This window comes from Daldinia caldariorum (genome assembly GCF_022478825.1).
Source record: "Daldinia caldariorum strain CBS 122874 unplaced genomic scaffold F4812scaffold_10, whole genome shotgun sequence".
NCBI classification, from domain to species: Eukaryota; Fungi; Ascomycota; class Sordariomycetes; order Xylariales; family Hypoxylaceae; genus Daldinia; species Daldinia caldariorum.
In genome coordinates, this window is record NW_025953046.1 from 530,069 (window position 1) to 548,069 (window position 18,001).

The 18,001-nt window shown below is 47.4% G+C and overlaps 8 protein-coding genes across 8 annotated transcripts in view; 4 read left to right on the forward strand and 4 right to left on the reverse strand.

Moving 5' to 3' along the window:
- Positions 1-1,166: 1,166 nt before the first annotated feature.
- On the reverse strand, positions 1,167-4,105 carry F4812DRAFT_431382 (uncharacterized protein). The gene is made up of 4 exons (XM_047934432.1): positions 3,403-4,105; positions 3,070-3,336; positions 2,012-2,994; positions 1,167-1,948 (listed from the first exon to the last, which is right to left on the reverse strand). The coding sequence occupies exons 1-4, from the start codon at positions 3,432-3,434 to the stop codon at positions 1,455-1,457; spliced, it is 1,776 nt and encodes a 591-aa protein (XP_047789457.1). The 5' UTR covers positions 3,435-4,105; the 3' UTR covers positions 1,167-1,454.
- Positions 4,106-4,569: 464 nt separating this feature from the next.
- On the forward strand, positions 4,570-5,741 carry F4812DRAFT_50672 (P-loop containing nucleoside triphosphate hydrolase protein). The gene has a single exon (XM_047939152.1). The coding sequence runs from the start codon at positions 5,002-5,004 to the stop codon at positions 5,638-5,640; it is 639 nt and encodes a 212-aa protein (XP_047789458.1). The 5' UTR covers positions 4,570-5,001; the 3' UTR covers positions 5,641-5,741.
- On the reverse strand, positions 5,741-6,944 carry F4812DRAFT_50680 (ribosomal protein S5 domain 2-like protein). Its single transcript, XM_047939153.1, has 2 exons — positions 6,653-6,944; positions 5,741-6,556 (listed from the first exon to the last, which is right to left on the reverse strand). The coding sequence occupies exons 1-2, from the start codon at positions 6,814-6,816 to the stop codon at positions 5,842-5,844; spliced, it is 879 nt and encodes a 292-aa protein (XP_047789459.1). The 5' UTR covers positions 6,817-6,944; the 3' UTR covers positions 5,741-5,841.
- A 212-nt stretch (positions 6,945-7,156) lies between these two features.
- F4812DRAFT_50701 (Cwf15/Cwc15 cell cycle control protein) lies at positions 7,157-8,651 on the forward strand. The gene is made up of 4 exons (XM_047939154.1): positions 7,157-7,289; positions 7,357-7,931; positions 8,002-8,077; positions 8,206-8,651. Exons 1-4 carry the CDS (start codon positions 7,257-7,259, stop codon positions 8,257-8,259), a joined length of 738 nt encoding a protein of 245 aa, XP_047789460.1. The 5' UTR covers positions 7,157-7,256; the 3' UTR covers positions 8,260-8,651.
- An 89-nt stretch (positions 8,652-8,740) lies between these two features.
- On the reverse strand, positions 8,741-10,429 carry F4812DRAFT_431390 (EBP-domain-containing protein). Its single transcript, XM_047934433.1, has 5 exons — positions 9,817-10,429; positions 9,700-9,726; positions 9,431-9,567; positions 9,109-9,343; positions 8,741-9,056 (listed from the first exon to the last, which is right to left on the reverse strand). The coding sequence occupies exons 1-5, from the start codon at positions 10,265-10,267 to the stop codon at positions 8,923-8,925; spliced, it is 984 nt and encodes a 327-aa protein (XP_047789461.1). The 5' UTR covers positions 10,268-10,429; the 3' UTR covers positions 8,741-8,922.
- A 127-nt stretch (positions 10,430-10,556) lies between these two features.
- Positions 10,557-11,866, forward strand: F4812DRAFT_431391 (PEBP-like protein). The gene is made up of 3 exons (XM_047934434.1): positions 10,557-11,137; positions 11,218-11,384; positions 11,465-11,866. Exons 1-3 carry the CDS (start codon positions 10,836-10,838, stop codon positions 11,611-11,613), a joined length of 618 nt encoding a protein of 205 aa, XP_047789462.1. The 5' UTR covers positions 10,557-10,835; the 3' UTR covers positions 11,614-11,866.
- A 37-nt stretch (positions 11,867-11,903) lies between these two features.
- On the forward strand, positions 11,904-14,739 carry F4812DRAFT_431392 (uncharacterized protein). The gene is made up of 5 exons (XM_047934435.1): positions 11,904-12,156; positions 12,223-12,329; positions 12,403-12,762; positions 12,834-13,525; positions 13,607-14,739. The coding sequence occupies exons 1-5, from the start codon at positions 12,064-12,066 to the stop codon at positions 14,383-14,385; spliced, it is 2,031 nt and encodes a 676-aa protein (XP_047789463.1). The 5' UTR covers positions 11,904-12,063; the 3' UTR covers positions 14,386-14,739.
- The window catches only part of F4812DRAFT_431399 (uncharacterized protein), a 3,600-nt gene continuing 338 nt past the window's right edge, over positions 14,740-18,001 (reverse strand). The window contains exons 2-10 of the mRNA XM_047934436.1: positions 17,838-17,854; positions 17,644-17,783; positions 17,267-17,582; positions 16,999-17,215; positions 16,637-16,939; positions 16,566-16,586; positions 16,404-16,513; positions 15,997-16,351; positions 14,740-15,938 (exon numbers count right to left, since the gene is read on the reverse strand). Coding sequence (XP_047789464.1) covers positions 14,970-15,938; positions 15,997-16,351; positions 16,404-16,513; positions 16,566-16,586; positions 16,637-16,939; positions 16,999-17,215; positions 17,267-17,582; positions 17,644-17,783; positions 17,838-17,854 — 2,448 coding nt within the window. The 3' untranslated portion in view covers positions 14,740-14,969. The remainder of the gene's footprint in view (positions 15,939-15,996; positions 16,352-16,403; positions 16,514-16,565; positions 16,587-16,636; positions 16,940-16,998; positions 17,216-17,266; positions 17,583-17,643; positions 17,784-17,837; positions 17,855-18,001) is intronic.

An 18,001-nucleotide genomic window follows, 5' to 3' on the forward strand; every position in this document is an offset into this window, starting at 1 on the left:
TCGTATATGTTGTATAACAACCACATCAATCACGCCGCTCCAACATGGGAACATGTAAACTAGGCACCTATCAAGACACGAGGGAACTTCTATCATATGATATATCTTCGACGATTTCTTTCGGTCATAGCTCTCTTACATGGCATAGGTACTCGCTTCCTAAAGCCACGTCCGCTGGCGTAGTTAGAAATTCACCCAGAAGCGTCTCCGGGCCGTTCCGCTCCTCCTGGAGACTACCTAGGTGTCGACGCGGAGTTAAGGGGACCTCATGAAGTTTGTGGCCTGAGGGGAGGGGGGGGGAGGGTTCAAGAGGAGGAAAGGAAAAGGAAAGAGAGGGAGGGAGGTGATTGTCGACGATCAGGGTCCACTTTACTCATATGAATGTCGATGTTCACGGCGGGACAGCAGCAGCCGGAATGGTACCTATCTCGGGAGGTGTGGTCGCTCACAGGACGTTAAAGGACGAGAGGATTGTCAAGAGTCTCACTTGAGACTCCTTGGAACAAAGGAGTTATTCTGTATATAGCTTTGGCTTCAAAGCAACTGTAGTTAGAGTTCCTTGTGGAACAACGAAGTTGTTTTACCTACTGCATGCTCTGCGACGTGACAAGGATTTTCGGGGCCCAAGTAGAATTAGTAGATGTGATAGTGCAACAATCAAGGCGGGCATTCGAGTCAACTAGAGTTGGAATTTTCTAAGCTTTTTTTTTTTTTTCGGTTTTCTCTGTATTAGCGATTGCGTTTGTCATGAATCCCATCGAGGGCTGAACATGCCTAGGTACCTAGGCGTAAATTTGTAGAGCTAAGATATACCAACGTAAGTGGCTGGCAACAAGGTCAGAAGTGAAACGACCAAGCTTCGTTACATAGCTCGTTCTGTAGCTTTGTCGTTGGGAGACAGTTGTCTGCGGCCCTGATATGGTGGCTCTTTTTTTGCTGAGTTAAAATAAGGTAGGTAGGCAACTTCGGAGGCAGGGGGTAGGTGTAGGGGAAATGGGTCAGTGGTGGTGATTGGAAATAAAGTAAAGAAAAAAAACCTCTAAATTGGAATTTATAAGTACTTTATAGGTAGATCCTCGGTGAATGTGTTTCGTTGTCAGTGTTGTTTGCTAGCTCATCCTTCAGGTGTAGCGATAACAGGTGCACGGTGAGGACTGTTCCCTTCAGAATAACACACTGTGGTGTAAGGAACTCTTGAAAGAGATAAGAGGTATATCATACACGGAGTGCATACCCTTGAGTATGGAGTATGAGAATTCTTGAGTTCAATATCTATGTGGATATATAAGGTACTCAGCCGTGGCCGCTAAGCTGAGTGGTATTCATAAGTCTAAACCGCTTCCCATCGTTAACCGCTCCCAATAACCTCCAATACATCCCGATCCTGTTTTACCTCATTACTCTCGTCATTAATCCAGACTCCTCATGATAGCCTTAACCTGCCCATTCATCTCTCATTTCGTAATGCATTCCGCTCCAAGAACACCTGCCGACACTGAACCAAGACCAGTAAATACAACCATGCTCCAAGATACAGCTGCAGAGTCCCAATCTGACTCCGCAGCCGGTATGAGGTCTGACTCTACCGAAGATCTGGCCGAGAATGTAGCAGATCGATATAATTTATCGTCGTGTTTCTTAGACACCCTTGAGCGTCCTCGTCTTCGCCCGGGAGTTATGGACCCATCCTCACTCGCTGTGCACGAGCTGGTGACACTACCAAACCTCGTCACACTTCTTACCCTCGACGTATTCCTAACTCTCGATTCATTCCTCGCTCTCGACATGTTTCTTACTTTCGATAAGTTTCTAACTCTCGATGAATCTCTAGAATTCGATTCGCTCCTGAACTTTGATCCGTTTCTTAACCTTGACGAACTCCGTAGCCGCCTCGATAGCGCTGATCTACTTTGGCTTCTTAAGATCATTGAATGCTCGGATACACGTTCTGCGGGATAATCATAAAGCGCGTTAATAGGGGTATAAGGACTGTAGGGCGATCGACGCATACGGAACATGTTATCCTCGACGACGCGCCTAGCCCTGAGACGAAATTTGAAACTCGGGATAGCTGATGCTATTATGTCTTGAACGCTTATAGCGCGAATAGCAGCCCACAGGCCGAGGCTGATTGTGCAGACTAAAACATCACACCCGACAGCGTTTACAGCAGGATGGTCATAGAGAGAACCTAAAACCTTGCCGATGGCCGTAGTGCTTTGTTCCCAGTTGGCTCGCTCTTCGACATTCCAGGGGAGGAAGGCACTGTGACGATGATGGTGGGAATCAGGAACATTGTAGCGTAGACCGTCAACAGTCGACTTGGTGTGTAACGCGAAAGACACGAAAGAAATAGTTCGAAATATTGTCTTGAATAAATCGTAAGCATCGTAAGGATATACGTAGACGGCGCCCCAGCTGACCGGCGCAATTGCCGGTAAGATAAGGGGCAAAAAAGTCGACGCCCGAGCGAGATGAACAATTTTCACAAACGAATGTGTGTCCGCAGCATAAGGAAGGAGAAATATTGAGACATAATTCAAGCCCAAAACCGTAAAAAGAATGTGAGGATGTAAATACCAATTCTTCGGCTTTGGAGCAAAAACTTTGTCGCGAATCCAAGTCAACGTCGAGAGGAGAGGTATTACTGGCATCTCAAGGCTCTCACTTCCCGGAACTATTGGCGACGGAGTTAAAAGAAGAGCGACGTAAAATAGATTCTGCGCGAACGACAGGCTGACGAGGTGAGCTAGAATTAAAAAGGAAGGGATTAAAGGGATGTTTCGTCGTCGCCCCTCGATTGATAATAGCATGCTAAACGCTACCGTCGCGAGGTCGATCTGTTGCCCCCACCAGAAACGACGGGCTTTCTCGGCAACAATCTCTACGGCATCGTAGAAGATTGGAGTGTCGCTTAACCACTGGATGATATAAAGGGAGTTCGATCTCTTCAGGTCGCGAGGAGTAAGGACAAGTTTCTCGGCAAGTATATGGCTATATATATATAAGTTAGATATTAAGATAATACTAGGTACCTCGTTAGAATTGGACTAATAAGAGGTAATATACCGTTCTCGTTCATGGACGCCCTGCTCATGCGCCCATGTCTTATACGACAAGACTGCCGACGCCACCGAATTGTAAGTAGCTAAATAAAAAGCCACGGCAGCAAGTCCGAGAAAAATAGGAACCAGTCTCCTACGTTGCGCGTAACGTGACCGTATATCCTGAGCTGGACCTAAGGACTTATACGATGCGTAGAGCCCAGCTACGATTGTATATGTCAAGTAGACCACCGCCGTGAGATAGGTGCCAACCACCGCCAGCGGGGTGAGCCTAGAATCGACGTTATTAACTAATACACTTTACGAGTAGGTAAAATAGAATTATAGTAACACATACCTCACGGGGTGCTCAAAAGGCACTGGGGACATATTGAACCCAATAAATGAAATCGAGATTCCCAGATATATATACTATGTACCCGGCGACGAAGATCGAGGGCCTAAGTAATTATACGTAACGGGGTTCGACTTGTTAAGAGCTTACAGCTTACAGCTTACAAGGGTTGCAAGGGTTGCAAGCGCATCTCTGTATAAGTCAAAAAACAGTTACATGTAAATGCAAGTCGTCGCTTTCGTGGCTGGGGAGCTAAACAAGCTCGGGTGAACGAACCTCGCAGGAAATAATTGAGTTAATATGACGCCATGTTTTTTATTGCTATTGGATGAGAATCGAGAGGTTTCAGTAAGAATCGATCCCACGCAGGAAGTCGAAAAGCAACATTACATACCCCGCCTAAGTATTTTGTTCCTGTAGCTGAATAATCTAACGTATATGAATAAATCGTATCAATGGAATGAAATAGTAGGTAAGTAATACAGGTATTGAAAGGTGTATGGTACTAATACAGAAGTTGTGATATTGCTGTTGATAAACCGTACAAGTAGGTACCTGTTAATAAATCTCCGCTTGAGAACAGGTCTAGATTAAGTAAAAGAAGATTATGCTAAATTTATGAACCTGTCACTATGATTACTGTTGCATTGCTTCGTTGTATGAAAAATTTTTATGAAGTATATATGCCTAATGACGATTGCTTGCTGTTGTCGTTGTTGGGTGCTGATGTGTCACTTTCAATAATAGTTTAGCTTGATATACTCTCAGCACCAGCTCATCCTTTATTACCTATGTTAGGTAATTTACTACCTAACGTAACAACTGTGACTATACTATTTGATATCTTCAAACACTTGCATAGAGGTAACTACCTTAAGTAAATAACTTCTTATCTTTATTAACATTTTATTTTTTTAAGAAAGAACATTTATAAAATCACTAACTGCTATTCTAACATCATAATAAGAAATTAAGATTAAGAGCCATGAATATTGTGATGCCTACCTAAGCTTATTACCTTCAGTAAATAGATTCAGTAAATAGGTACCTACAAGTATAGCTACCTCATACAGGTAGAGATACCTAAGGTAGATACCCAACTTACTTGACACATGCATCGAAAACTTGGAAGTCAGGGCTCTGTTCTGCAGGTACAGCATACTATTAACTGTTCAGCTTACTTCTCTAACCAATGATACCTAGGTGGGTACTCTTGCCCCGTGCTTAGGTAGTTCATTCCAACTAGGTACCCTTCATTCCAATCCAACCAATCCAACCATACCACACAGACTAACCTTTATAGGCTTAGCTCACATGCCGTGTCGTCGCAAGTACTCATGTACACGTATTTCCAACATTCCATTCAAGTAGGTACCTAAACCCAGGTCCCAGACCATCAAGACGGAATCACACAACAACATCATTGGTCAGTCCTTCTAAAACATCACCTCAAAGCCCTTCCGCGGGGCTGAAAGTTTGCCTGTTTGCCCTTCCCACCACCTACATGTAGTTAGGTACCTCTTAAGGTAGTTAAACCTAATTAAACCTTTTTCGATCCTTTCTTTTTCGAAGAAGAAGAATTAGCCGCCCACCCAAGCAAGAATGTACCATCTCGCCAAGTCGCTGTACCTGCTCGCGCGGCGGCGGGAGGAGTACTCGGTGATCCTGCTGGGGCTGGACAACGCGGGCAAGACGACGTTCCACGAGCAGGCGAAGTCGCTCTTCCTTCCCGAGCACCCGGACCCGAAGCTCAAGACGGTGCCGACGGTGGGGCAGAACGTGTCGACCCTCACCCTTCCCGACATGTACCTCAAGATCTGGGACGTCGGCGGCCAGATGAGCCTGCGCAGGCTGTGGCAGAGCTACTACGCGAGCTGCCACGCCATCGTGTTCATCATCGACAGCACCGACATCGGCGACGGCTCCCTCGAGCACGACAGCTCCGGCCGCCTCGACGAGTGCCGCCTCGTGCTCGAGGACGTCCTGCAGAACTCCGAGACCGAGGGCGTGCCCCTCCTGATCCTGGCCAACAAGCAGGATCGCGAGGACTGCGTCGAGGTCGTGCGCATAAAGGAGGGTTTGGTCAAGAAGGTGTTCGAGGGCGAGAAGGCGTCGAGCATTCGCGATTCCAGGGTGCTGCCGGTGAGCGCTCTGACGGGCACGGGCGTGAGGGAAGCCATCGATTGGGTTAGGTCAAGGGTTAAATGGAATAAAGAGTCGAGACCGCCAGTGATGAGGTGATATAAGAGAAGGGAAAGACTCCACGAAAGGGTTATATACAGGTATATACTATTCGGCCAAAGTGGCCTCTACGTTGGGTTGCATTTAGCGTCGTTGGAGTAGGCGTTATGGGGATGGGAAGATTATCGTCAGGTTCATCATGGGTATCTTTATTTTTATTTTTTTTGGTCATCTATCAGAGGGAGAAGCTCGGTGTCTCTGCTATCTCTCATTCTCTGCGGATAATTCTGCCAGGAGTCCACCTTTGTCCCTCCGCTTCGAGTCCTCGGCTAGCTTCTGATCTAATAACGTCGAGAATTCCTTAACCTTGTTAAGCGCGACGCTTGCGCATTGAAGTAGCGTGGCCGCCTCCACAGGTGTGCCGCCCAACTTCGCGATCTGGCATATCTCCCCGTGTCTATTAAGACTGATCGTACAGCTAGACACCCTTAATTGTTCCTCCAGGAGATTGGCATCCAGCAACGTGATTTCGCCTTCTCCGCAAAAGCTAAATGTGACGCAAAAGGGTGAATGCAACCAGCTTAATGGTACGGGTTCTCGTTCGGCGGGAGTATACACAGTCAAGTTACCTCCTTCTATGCTCGTATCTGGTTTCCTAAAGTGGCGCAAGGCCGCTACAACGGCGAAGCACGAGACGTCAATCAGATTGCCATCGTGCGAGAGGACGTGTAGGTCAACTCTTATAGACCAACACTTTTGTCCGGCGACGAGGCACAACGACTCGGTATCGAGAGCATTCGATCGGCGGACGGTCTTTTCAAGTAGTCTCGATAATAAAATTTCCGTTTCTGTCGGACGATTAACTTCGAAAGCGGGGGACGCCATGGGACTGAGTTCTGTCGCAATGGTGAAGATGCCGTCGAAGGGCCGATCCGTGTAGGGCGTTGTGACTTCGGCTGAGACCTTGACGAGTATTCTAGTTATATGAAGTGATATGAATTAGTACGTCTAGGTAAACATTTATTGAATAGATTAAGCATATGTTTAAAGTTTATTTTTATTTTTAAGTTACCTTGTCTTTCCAAGAGTTACATCTGCGACTCCGTATTGTTCGCCGAACTTGAGCTCGAGCTTCCGGTATTGATCAAAGGTGCGACCGTCGATGCGCAGGCCCTCTTGTAGTGCCTGCACTACGAAAGCGCGCTCATTGAGCGAAGGTTCTGCCTCTCGAGGCATGGTAGAGGAAAAAGACGAATAATGAGGAAAAACAAGAAAGAAGAATGATGCTAGGTATTCTCGTTCGTTTTCACCTCATTCTTGGCGTACTAATTCCAGTACCTCTAATGTAATGAAGCAGCTCAGCGATGCAAAATTCTGCCGGGCGGTGTTGCTGTAGAATTAGGTAAGGTATGCACTTATCCCATGCAAGGTCGGGTCTTGGCATCCTTAAATGCCGACCCTGCAGGCTGCAGCTAATCCTTTCAGTATAGTGGGTCCATTCATCCCATCACCTGGAAGTTAGAACTGGAGTCGTCTCAACTTCTGGTACAGTACCTTGTAACGAACAACATTTAAGATCTTCACGTGCACCTTCACTTACACCCTCACTTACGCCTTCACTATTCATTACTTCTTAATAAAATATAACAGGCCTTTTTATCGTCATATAATCGAAGATGACTACAGCACACAGGCCCACGTTCGATCCGGTACGTTTACAATTCCCCAAATCAATCGATATATTTAGCAGTCGACTTCGACTAACAGCATAAAAAGGCACGTGGAAAGGAGGCACTCAGAGGACCGGCCTACCATCAACGGCTCCTCCCCGCCCATACCCAGCTCAAATTCAGGAAACCCGGACAAGGAGGTGATGCGGACGAAGTCCGCGATCTACGAGCCGAGCTTCTCGCTGCCGAAGCCGCCCACTTCGCGAAACAAAACGGCGGCGCGCTCCCCGACGTTACCGACGAGACGGCGCCCACGACAAACAACGCCTCGAAGCGGCCTTTAGCATTGAACTCGGGAACGGATGGAGGTGGCGAGGAGGAGGCAGAAGACCTGGAGGCGAAGCGGCGGCGCATATTAGAGGAGTCGCGCGACATAGATGCGGATTCGGAATCGGAAAAAGACGACGACGATGACGATAGCGATGAAGATAGCGATGATGACGACGACGAGGATGAAGAGGCGGAGCTGCAACGCGAACTTGAGAAGATCAGACGCGAACGGGCGGAGAAGCGCGAGAGAGAAGAACGCGAGAAGGCCGCGGCCGAAGAAGCAGAGCGAGAGCGAGATATCGCTCTCGGTAACCCGCTGCTAAACCCCAAGAACTTCAACATGAAGCGAAGGTACGTTGCAGATATCCGCAAGGCGATGATGACATCTTGGCCTTTGTGCTAATATATACCGGTTTGCTAGGTGGGATGACGATGTTGTTTTCAAGAACCAGGCGAGGGGGACGGAGGATAAGGGCAAGAGAAAGGAGTTCATCAACGTACGTATTCTTCACACACACACACACACACTCTCTCTCTCTCTCTCTCTCTCTCTCTCTCTCTCTCTCTCTCTCTCTCTCTCTCTCCATCTTTAAAAATGGTTGCAGGTACTAACTTTTATGTGTAGGATCTCCTGCGGTCTGATTTCCACAAGCGGTTTATGAACAAATACGTGCGATAAAATTGTATTATATACGACGATACCCTACCTCCGAATTGTCATGGAGAACCCTTAATAGAGAAGACGCATTATGAAGGAGACCCTTGTTTCCGGTGTATTTCCTACGATCATAGCAACAGAGCATACAGTTCAGCATCTATGAATTTATGCCAGAATACGGTGGCGGAGTGCTTTAAGACAGATGTGCATATCAAGATTCAGGGGCATTTTTATAAGGTAGATTGAGTTATGGGGGGGTTGAGACCCAAATCCCTGGGGGCAGTTGGTTTTTTCGGTCCTTCTAACCCCTAAGCCAAGCGTGGTGCACGCCTAGGAGACACGATGAGGCAATACGTGAGAGGTCAACTTCTTCAACAGCGCCATTTATAATCCTCTAGCATCATCAGAAGTATTACCGAAAGATACACACTATATTCACCTAAGATTTGACCGCAGCTTTTAAATTTAGCGCCAACATACCTATATTACAAGCTTAATAGACAAACTTAACTAAAACAGCTATTTAGTCCAAGAAATCCTCATATGTTGGACGAATGTTACATGAAATGTTAAAAAAAATTCCACCGTGAAATCTTATAAGAATGTAACAATTTGAACGCTAAAAATTCGTTGTTTTAATAAAAAAAAATCGTTTCCCATTTTCAAACCAACTACTATCCAGTTTCATCTTGTCTTTTTGGTCTCAGAAACGCCGTTTGCCCCGTTAAGTCTGTGGCGATGAGAATCTAGTGTGACATCAACTCTTTCCAAAGCTCCTATGGCCCTGGTTATAGTCCTGACACTATCATATAAAAGGACTGGTCGGTAAGATTAGCCCTGGCTTCTGATTTCGCTTGTTGGAAAACTCACCTGCTGGGATAATGGCCCACGGAAGGTTGAAGGCAAAGTAGTAAAGCCAAAAGTATTGGGCCTCGGGTCGACTATGGGAGCGGCCCGTGAAGTAAAGCTCGCAGAGGCTCGTGGCGTAATATAAAGCCACGCCATATAGGTGTGCTATGCATGCGACGATGCGAAGTGCATGCCGTGCGGGGCTCCCTCGGACAATAGCAACAGCATTAGCGAAGCAGAGAGGTCCCAAGATGAACTGCCATTCATAATGAGCATTCGCTTTCATATCCTCGTGTTGGTGTTCCAAAGTTTGATTCGGCTAGCTTGGGTTGTTGGTACTCACCACCGTGATGCTCTCGATGCTTAGCATGAAGAAGTCGGACCTCAGGTAACGCGAGTCTGATAGCGCGTACTCCTTCCACAGCTGTGCAAATACATTTTGTGACGACGCGAGTGTAGCGTGATTGAAGATGAAGTATCCTTCAAAAACCATTTAGCTAAATGACCCCGTTGAAAGCAAAACTTCTCATCTCGTATACATGAACTCATTCCATCATCCGTATATAAAGTAGGATTGGATGGTGTATATTGACGTTATAATAGTAAACTCACCTTCAAAGAAGCAGTGTAAACACCCGCCTAGAATTCGAATCAAGTCAGTAAAAAGAAGAAGAAAAAATATGTCATACACGAGAACATGCTAGGTATTTATCAAGTAAAATGACTTACATAGAACAAACCAGCAAACCCGAATCAAGTTCGTTCTTGTCAAATTCGGATTCACCCTCAATGCTAGCGCAGAAGCTCCTACCAGCGCAAATACCAGCATGCCACTCAATGACGCCAACAGCACAGGGACAGACGCCTCGTTAGGCGCGTAACCCGGAATGGTCACACCCAACGGGTAATAGGGATGTGAAGGCTCAAAATTGATCTCGATCTTCGGCGCAACGATCTCAGGCGTAGCAATCCCAAGCGTGAGCTCGGGTACGGGCACCGGCTCAGGCTCGGATTCGGGCTCAGACGCGGGTTCGAACGCGGGTTCTTCCACAGGCACAAACAAGGGCTCGAGCACGGATTCGGGCTCAAGTTCAGGCCCATTTTCGACCGCGAGGGAAGAAGAAGATGCATCTCTGCCTAATAACGACCGCCAGTCGATGTTTAGAAGCACCCCTGCCATGGTCGTCGAAGATGTTTGGTTGTGCTAGTATAAGGTTAGGTTAGGTAATTATCCGGTTGATCGAATGCAAAAACAGGTACCGATTCAGAGGTTGCTTATGGAAGCCTTGTTTTTATTTTATTTTATTTTATTTTATTTTATTTTATTTTATTTTATTTTATTATTTTTATTTCTTTATTTTTTTCCCCAATAGGAGTGACGTATGTTGATAAGATTTCTTGGCATTTCTATGACATATCTAACACCTACCTTAGGTAAACTTTAGGTACCTCTTATGCATAAGCGCTCTCGGCTCCGAAATCTATCTAATTGGCGAATTCAACTTTCAGTCTTTTATGCCATACGGTTTATAAAATCAAGCATTATTATTGAAATAAGACGACTCAGTAACCTCGTAGGAAGTGAATTTTTAAAGATTACTTAGACCTACCTTTCTCACACAAGTTTAAGGTGGAATATTACTAGGGCCTGAATTCGTTGCGCACTAACAACAACACATTGGAAAGCCGTCTAAAGTAAAGTTTAGGTACCTTTAACGCGGACCTAAGGTAACCTCAAAACAGGTGGGATGACAACCCTTGTGGAAGTTTTGTTATCATGGCTCTTCAAAAATTCAAAGGGCCATGACGCAAAAAGCTTCTTGAAAGGGCCCGCCTTCGCCGACTTGCACGAAAAGCAGGAAGTTATCGTCACGGCGCCGGAGTGCGGCCCCACCAATTCGGTGCTCGGCGTCGAGTACACACACGACGGGGCGGGTAAGTTCCCTGCCTTGCGATGGGAGGCGCCTCCGCATATCGCAGACCAGGTGAAAGAGTGGTTGTTGGTTTCGGAGGATCCGGATGCGCCGTTACCAACTCCTATCTGCCACGGGTAAGTGTCGAAACGAAGTTTTTTTTTTTTTTTTTTTCCGAAACAGTCTAATTGCGGCTCTGAGACTAAAACCATGGTAGTATCTACGTAGGTATCCCACCTACGAAGACAAGCGTCGAACCAGCCGACTTCGAGGTCGAGGACCCGGGTAAGGCACTTCTAAAAGGCGGGTTTCATTACGGCCGGTCGAGAAATGGTAGCGTTTACATCGCGCCCCGACCGCTCTTGAATTACGGACCGCATAGATGTAAGTTGGGAAATTTCGGTTACTTGAATGTCTTGACATGACTCAATCATAACTGACTAACTTCAACCAACTCCTCGTAGATTTCTTCGAGGTTGTAGCATTGAAAGAACGGTTAGATCCTAGTTTGTTAACGGCGACGGCGACAAGAGAGCAGGTTGCCGGGGCTATCGTGGGCAATGTTCTTGAATGGGGTATGTGGGTAGGAACTGTGGAAAGGAAATGGGAGTAGAAAATCATCCATACCTACCGGTACCTCATAATACATAATAATTTTTCGAGACTTGCTCAGAACCCATACAGGCCGTTTTGGTAAGCCGGATGCTTATTTTTCTAGTACAACAGATTGCACCTATTAGAAGCGGTGGATATGCCTAAGGAGGTCCCTAAGGTCCCTAAGGTTAGGGAGACAAGGATCGGTACCGAAACTGTTGCCGAAGCTTGAACTGGCGTTAAACCCTTTTATATCCGCCCTCTAGTTTTAGGTATTAAATTTATTTAGTTATGTATAACTAGCTGTAGCCGATCGGCTATCAGATAGCTTTGTGCTTCATTCATCTTCTTCGTTCAACAATAACAACTGCAACAACACTAACGTCATTTAAATTAATTAATAATTTAATCCGGTAGATTTGATATAGTGTGCTACGGATTACCGGGGCCGAGAAAAATATCCGCGCCAATGCCGGAGACCGGTGAGGAAGCAACGCCGCTTCATGCGATATCTGGCCGAATCAAGCGAAATACGGCTTGCACCAGCTGCCGAGACGCGAAGGTATGTCTTGTCTCGGCCCTTGCTTGATTTGGCCTCTCAAATTTCTAATGTTAATCTTCCTTATAGGTTCGCTGTAACCCCAGCCAAAATCCAGCCCAACCGTGTCAACGCTGCGCCAAGCTTCACTTGACGTGTATCGTGGACAAGACTCACAAAAGGGTGAGCCGAAAAAGGTAACCGCTTTCCCCTTGTATTGTATAAGGTTACCTACCTCCTAGGTATGTTAGGTACTAAATAGAAAAACAGTAAGTTAGATGAACTAGTTCAGGAAATTCAATCTATCAAGCAAAGTGTTAGTGGACAACCTACTACCTTGCCAAGTCAAACGTCGGGGTTCTCCCCGCGGAACGAGGTTCTCACGCCCCTTAAAGAGCCTATCCCACCACGCTTAGGGGTGCCGTCGCCAGTAAGCGTCTCTGCGGATGTAGAAGGGGGAGCTCCTACTATTGTAACCACAGCAAATAGCACTACAATCGCTCCCTCCTCTGTAGTACATACTCCCGCGAGTATACCACTCATTCAAGGCCCACCGGCTGAGCCAGCGCTTGCTAGAGCGCTTGGATCACAGCCATTTTCGGGCGAAGATGTCGACTATTACTTTCAGAAGTGAGTGGATTTCCCATGTAAGGCCATGAGAAGTGGCGTATTTCTGACGCATATTTCCTAACCTACCTTAGATACTTTGAACATTATCATCCTTATATGCCAGTCGTACGATTTAGGGATCCAAATAAGTGCTACGATACTAGCCACCTGTTGTTTTGGACCATAATATACATAGCAACACGGCGCTACGCCAAGACCTCGACCGTATTCCCATTTTTGCTAGATTCTGTCCAGCGCGATGCCTACGCAGCTATTGCTAATCCACCCCTCCCTTTGCCTTCCATAAACGCCCTCATCTTACTTTGCACCTGGATCTTCCCGGAAGTACGGTTTGTGAACGACCCGTGCGCACTATTCTCGAGCATCTGTATGACTGCGACCTCCCAGCTGGGGGTTCATTGCGGGAAAGGAGCCCACCCGGAATATAGCCATGGTGTCTTCCAGAATAACTTCACAGATGAAGAGGCTTCGTTTACTTGGGCCGGATACAATATTGTTGCTCAAAGAGTCTCTTCCTTCCTAGGGCTTCCGCCTTTAGGTTGTCTATTCAATCAGACTATTCAGAATGTCATTGACGGCAGGACACCTTTCCAAGTCCCGTCCAACTTCCGCATCCTCCTCGAATGCCAGAAATTCTGTAACCATGTGAGTAAGACTATGGCGGCTAGCCTAGAAGATGCGCGAGGCGTTTCGGCAAAGCTAGTCCAGCTCCTGGAAGACGAGTGGAACGCAGTTAGGGGGCTTATCTGCTCCGAACGTGCAGGTACGTATCTCGCGCGTCCTAGAAACATGTTCTGATGATTATATCGGTTTTTTTAACAGCCCAAGTATTAACTTCATATAGGCGACCTCGATCGATTCAACGCGTTATTGGTCCAGCTGGAAATCCAGACATATTATATGATGCCCCTTCCGGGTTACAACCCAGACGCATTGAAGCGCAACATCCTGCGGACGTATAATACAGCACAAGTGGTGATCCGCGAATCGCTCGAGCTAGACAATAAGATGCAGTTCTTGCGACACATACCACACTTCCACCTGCGCGCCCTCATGTCCGCGGGATGCATCGTGTACCGAGTGCTGCGCTCTTCCTACATGTCCTTCATCGACCGCAAGGCCGCGGAGCAGTCGGCGGCCGACATAATCACCGCGGCCAGGCGCGCCACCGTCATGGAGTCCGACCTCCCTATGCGTCTTGGCAACCTCTTCGAGTCCTGGTCTGACTGGCTGTTGGCACGCAGCGACCCTGCCGGAGCTCCGCCGCAGCAGCAATCGCAACAACAAGCGCAGTGGGGCGAGGAGCCCGTGGTAGCCTTCTCGCATCGCCTCAGCGCCAGCGTAACCTTTGACTGCATAACGCGCTGGAAGAACGACCAGCGCCATAACAATCTCCGCTGCAAGTGCCAGCCCTCCGGCACCGCTGCCGCTGCCACCACCGCCGCCGCCGGCGCTTCTGGTGCCACCCTGGTACCGGGTACTACCAACGGAGCGAACGGCTGTGAAACACCGGCGATCATGCCGGGAGGTGCCGATGCCCTGCAGAATATAGACTGGACGTTTATGGACGACTTCGACTGGACTTTCGAGCCTGTGATGCCGGTGTTAACGGCGCCGACATGAGGGGCTCGAGGGTTCAAGCGAGGGATTTCAAAACTCGGAAGAAATGATGAGACAAAGAAAAAAAGAAAGAAAGAAAGAGCATATAAGATGAGTTTACGGATACATTGGACTGGCGTTTATGCGGTGCGAAACATTGAAACCGTATACGAGCTCCTATATATAAGGTACTTAACCTATATACAGAGGGCGAGCATTGACCTACGAACCTTAGCATATCGATCGAAACGGAGATTGAGCATAGGCGTTAGAATGGAGGGCAAAGGGATTATACCAATTAGAATGGTAGGTCATTTACCTCATATATATCATGTCGCATAACCCTTTTTCCGTGGGCATATTAGGAATTAGATCAACTATAGTCCAACGGTAGTACATACCTATATAGTATAATGTACAGGTATAAATGATATGATATGATATGATATGATACATTACATAGGCTGAGAGGGATATCATAGCGCTAGGACATGATCCGTACAGCCCGTCCTTGATAAAAATAAAAATAAACAACATGGCTTCTTTTACGACAATTCTCCTTTATACGCCAAACAAATTAGTAGGTCATGTTCTCGTTTCCTCTTAACTTATCCCGGTAACGTCACGTCGGGGTCTAGATTCAACTTGGCCCCGCCCCAATCCACGCTAACGTTTTCGCTCGTGATAAACCAGGGTATGTGATCATTGTTCGCGGACAAATTGCACGGGCTGGCTTCGCCTTGGAGGGGTCGGCCATTGTTTTCTGTGTACATGCCCGTGAGATTCCAGCGGCTGACCGGGTATAACCCGCTGTTGCTATGGGTTTGCGATGCTGTCAGGTGGGAGCTCGCGTTCGTACGGGGCGAGTTGGTGCGGTGCGGTAAATCCTGACCTGGCCCTTGGAAAGCCATACCGGGGCCCGAGGGGTAGAGGGTGGGATATGCCGACGTCCCGACAGACACGGGGTCTTCGGGGGAAGAATGGGTTGAGGGATTGGTCGAGATCCGATCTTGGATATTTGTAACCCAGGGCGAGTCGCAACTCTCGGATAGGCTATCTAGAGTGCTAGTACCGTGTGAGGGAGCGACGCGTTTTCGTTTATTATTCTTCATGTAGTTCATATAGTTAGAAGACCGAGCTTCCGTCAAAGACAATTCGTTCTCGTTGACATCCGAGACCCAAGTCCCGTGTTCGCAGTCCATACTATCCTCGACAATCATTTCCCCCATGGGCTTGCCGAGCGGCAGTCGACCCGGCAGTGGTGGTTGGACTTGCGAATGGCGCGATATCTTAGAGCGAGCGAGTAAAGGTATGTTGTGCGTAATTTGGGTTCGGAACTCTGGTCCGAGATTATCGAGGGAGGCCAACCCTACAATGTCTTGAATCCCATTTCGTTCGATATCGATTACTACTTGGCGAAGGAAAGCTCGTGTAATAGAGTGATTCTTTCCAAAGGCCTGCATGGCAGCAATGACAAAGTCAAGGTTATCAACATTGGTGGGTGTCTGTGTTTCTTGACACAGGTATACGTAGACCGAGGCTGCGCAATATAGCGATAACGCGGCTAATGGGCTTTTCTATTATTGCGTTAGCATTAAGCAAAGAAGGCATTCGCCAATCCAATGTACTACTTACGGGGCTTGAATTCACATGACTAGTCAACCTAACGATGTTGACAATTTCCTGCGCAGCCGTGCTCAGGCGATCGTGACAGATCTTCTTGGCACTCTCCGGCAATTTATGAGCCTCTATCATCTCGATCGCGGCATGGTGCAAGCAGATGGTTGATGCATGGAGGTTAAGATTCGTGTGTACAGCAACCGGGTCACGGTAGTTATCTGGTAGCCGAAAAGACGCAGGGAGATACATAAAAGCGCTTGAGAGCGTATTGTCGAGCTCACGATGGCGTTGCCAGTATTCGCCATACTCGTAATTATCAGGGTTATCTGTGGATTTGGGTCGATGAATGTGCTTGAGGATTTGATTGAATCTTGATATTTTTATTAGCATATTGTGGATATTCGAGGTGACGAAGCTCTGACATGTGACAAACTAGGACAGCTCCGGAAAAGGAAGAATAGGTTTTTCCTTTCAAGGCTTCCTGTATACTACATGTTTCTACTTCCTCGCCGCTCAAAAACGCATGTTCCGGCTAATGCCTCTGGTTAGTTAAGACCAAAACCGATGGCGGCACATCAACTTACAGCAGGGAGGAGAGTCGTAATCTAAGAGACGCATTAGTTGTGAATCCTGGTTTATTAGTTGCTTGTCTTACCTCGGAAGAATCGATAAGAAACGGCCAGCCAGTTGAAATAGAACAATGGCTGTCGACGCAAAAGATTCCCCAGAAAACCCGCCGTCGTTCTTCCAACTCAATCCAATCTCTTGGGGGTACGAGGGTTGGGCATATCTCTTCTGCGCTACCGTCGAGCCGATGGAGACCCATCATTTGAACAAGCCTAACCCCCCTGGAACCGCTCATGGCCGCTCGGGTAAACAGCAACAGTTTGGCCTCGTATGTGGCTATGACACACCACGCCTGGGCATGAGCGACAGTAATGAAATGTTCACCGTAGCCCTTCGAGAGGTAAGTACAGTCGGACGAAAAGTGCGGTCTTTGGGGATGTGGCTACTTACTTTCATCTCATCCAACTCGGCATACTGTCGGGCACGGCGATAGAAAACATCACTGCAGGCTCCATATTTCGGATTACCATGCGCAGCAAGTGCCCAGATTGCGTACTGCAGACACATGGGCGGTTTCATATGCGGTGCCGAATAAAAGGCCTGCAGGTAGCGTGAGGGATGGATTATGGGGATTAGATGGCCCTGACGCTCAAAAAAGATTCGGTTTCTACTTCCGTGAGCAAATAGATATAACTTTCCTTACGCATGAGCGACTTACAGGTCCTCCATCATATCAAAAGGGGGTAAACTTTCGAATATCCCACCAAGGCCTATGAGGTCGCCCGTAAAAGGGGTATTATCTTGGCCATGATTGTTGTCCAAATTGGCGGTCGAGTGTGTGATTGCCGGCTCTTGTTGGAATGCGAATGCGTTGCCATCGTCCAACGAGGGCATAGAATCTGTGAAGTCAATGCCTTGAAAGAGAATATTTTCAGTCTCTGAGAGCTCAGCGGCTTGATCGTTAATCGGCTGCACAGCCTCCTGACCCTGCGACCGGTTCTGGTTTGTTTCCCTCAGAAGCACTTCAACTTGAGCTACGCGTATTTGTCAGTTCAGGGTTCGCGTCTTTTTACGGCATCGGGCCATAATAATTACCCAGGCGAGCTTCGAGTTCCCTTACATTCCGTCGCTTGAAGGCTGGTTTCCTTCGGGATTCGGGAAAGACACATTCAAGCTTAGCTTTCTCGCAGCGGTTGCAGCGAGGCTTGGTGCGATCACACTTGAGCTTCCGATTTCTGCATGAAGTGAGTTACAGAACATAAAACTTGGTGGCTGCCAACCAATAGTACCTGCATGATACGCATGACTAGTATACCTTATAGTATTAGTATGATAGATATCTTGAAAATAGGGAGGGTTAAGGGGGGGGGGGGGGGGGGAAAATTCCCAGGGGGATTTCACACCAAAACCCCCAAACGTTAAAAAATTTAAAACCGGGTTGGGTTAAGGGGCC

Bases quoted from the DNA above. Each gene is read 5' to 3' on its own strand.
- F4812DRAFT_431382 (XM_047934432.1), bottom strand. From the start codon at position 3,434: ATGTCCCCAGTGCCTTTTGAGCACCCCGTGAG. The intron at 3,337-3,402 runs GTATGTGTTACT...CGTCGATTCTAG, and splicing joins CCTTTTGAGCACCCCGTGAG to GCTCACCCCGCTGGCGGTGG. The intron at 1,949-2,011 runs GTATGCGTCGAT...ATTATCCCGCAG, and splicing joins CGTCGAGGATAACATGTTCC to AACGTGTATCCGAGCATTCA.
- F4812DRAFT_50672 (XM_047939152.1), top strand. From the start codon at position 5,002: ATGTACCATCTCGCCAAGTCGCTGTACCTGCTCGCGCGGCGGCGGGAG.
- F4812DRAFT_50680 (XM_047939153.1), bottom strand. From the start codon at position 6,816: ATGCCTCGAGAGGCAGAACCTTCGCTCAATGAGCGCGCTTTCGTAGTG. The intron at 6,557-6,652 runs GTAACTTAAAAA...TCATATAACTAG, and splicing joins GTAACTCTTGGAAAGACAAG to AATACTCGTCAAGGTCTCAG.
- F4812DRAFT_50701 (XM_047939154.1), top strand. From the start codon at position 7,257: ATGACTACAGCACACAGGCCCACGTTCGATCCG. The intron at 7,932-8,001 runs GTACGTTGCAGA...CCGGTTTGCTAG, and splicing joins AACTTCAACATGAAGCGAAG to GTGGGATGACGATGTTGTTT. The intron at 8,078-8,205 runs GTACGTATTCTT...TTTTATGTGTAG, and splicing joins AGAGAAAGGAGTTCATCAAC to GATCTCCTGCGGTCTGATTT.
- F4812DRAFT_431390 (XM_047934433.1), bottom strand. From the start codon at position 10,267: ATGGCAGGGGTGCTTCTAAACATCGACTGGCGGTCGTTATTAGGCAGA. The intron at 9,568-9,699 runs GTGAGTTTACTA...TGGTTTTTGAAG, and splicing joins TTTACACTGCTTCTTTGAAG to GATACTTCATCTTCAATCAC. The intron at 9,344-9,430 runs GTGAGTACCAAC...TATGAATGGCAG, and splicing joins GCATCGAGAGCATCACGGTG to TTCATCTTGGGACCTCTCTG.
- F4812DRAFT_431391 (XM_047934434.1), top strand. From the start codon at position 10,836: ATGACAACCCTTGTGGAAGTTTTGTTATCATGGCTCTTCAAAAATTCA. The intron at 11,138-11,217 runs GTAAGTGTCGAA...AAACCATGGTAG, and splicing joins CCAACTCCTATCTGCCACGG to TATCTACGTAGGTATCCCAC. The intron at 11,385-11,464 runs GTAAGTTGGGAA...AACTCCTCGTAG, and splicing joins GAATTACGGACCGCATAGAT to ATTTCTTCGAGGTTGTAGCA.
- F4812DRAFT_431392 (XM_047934435.1), top strand. From the start codon at position 12,064: ATGCCGGAGACCGGTGAGGAAGCAACGCCGCTTCATGCGATATCTGGC. The intron at 12,330-12,402 runs GTAACCGCTTTC...ATAGAAAAACAG, and splicing joins AAAAGGGTGAGCCGAAAAAG to TAAGTTAGATGAACTAGTTC. The intron at 12,763-12,833 runs GTGAGTGGATTT...AACCTACCTTAG, and splicing joins GTCGACTATTACTTTCAGAA to ATACTTTGAACATTATCATC.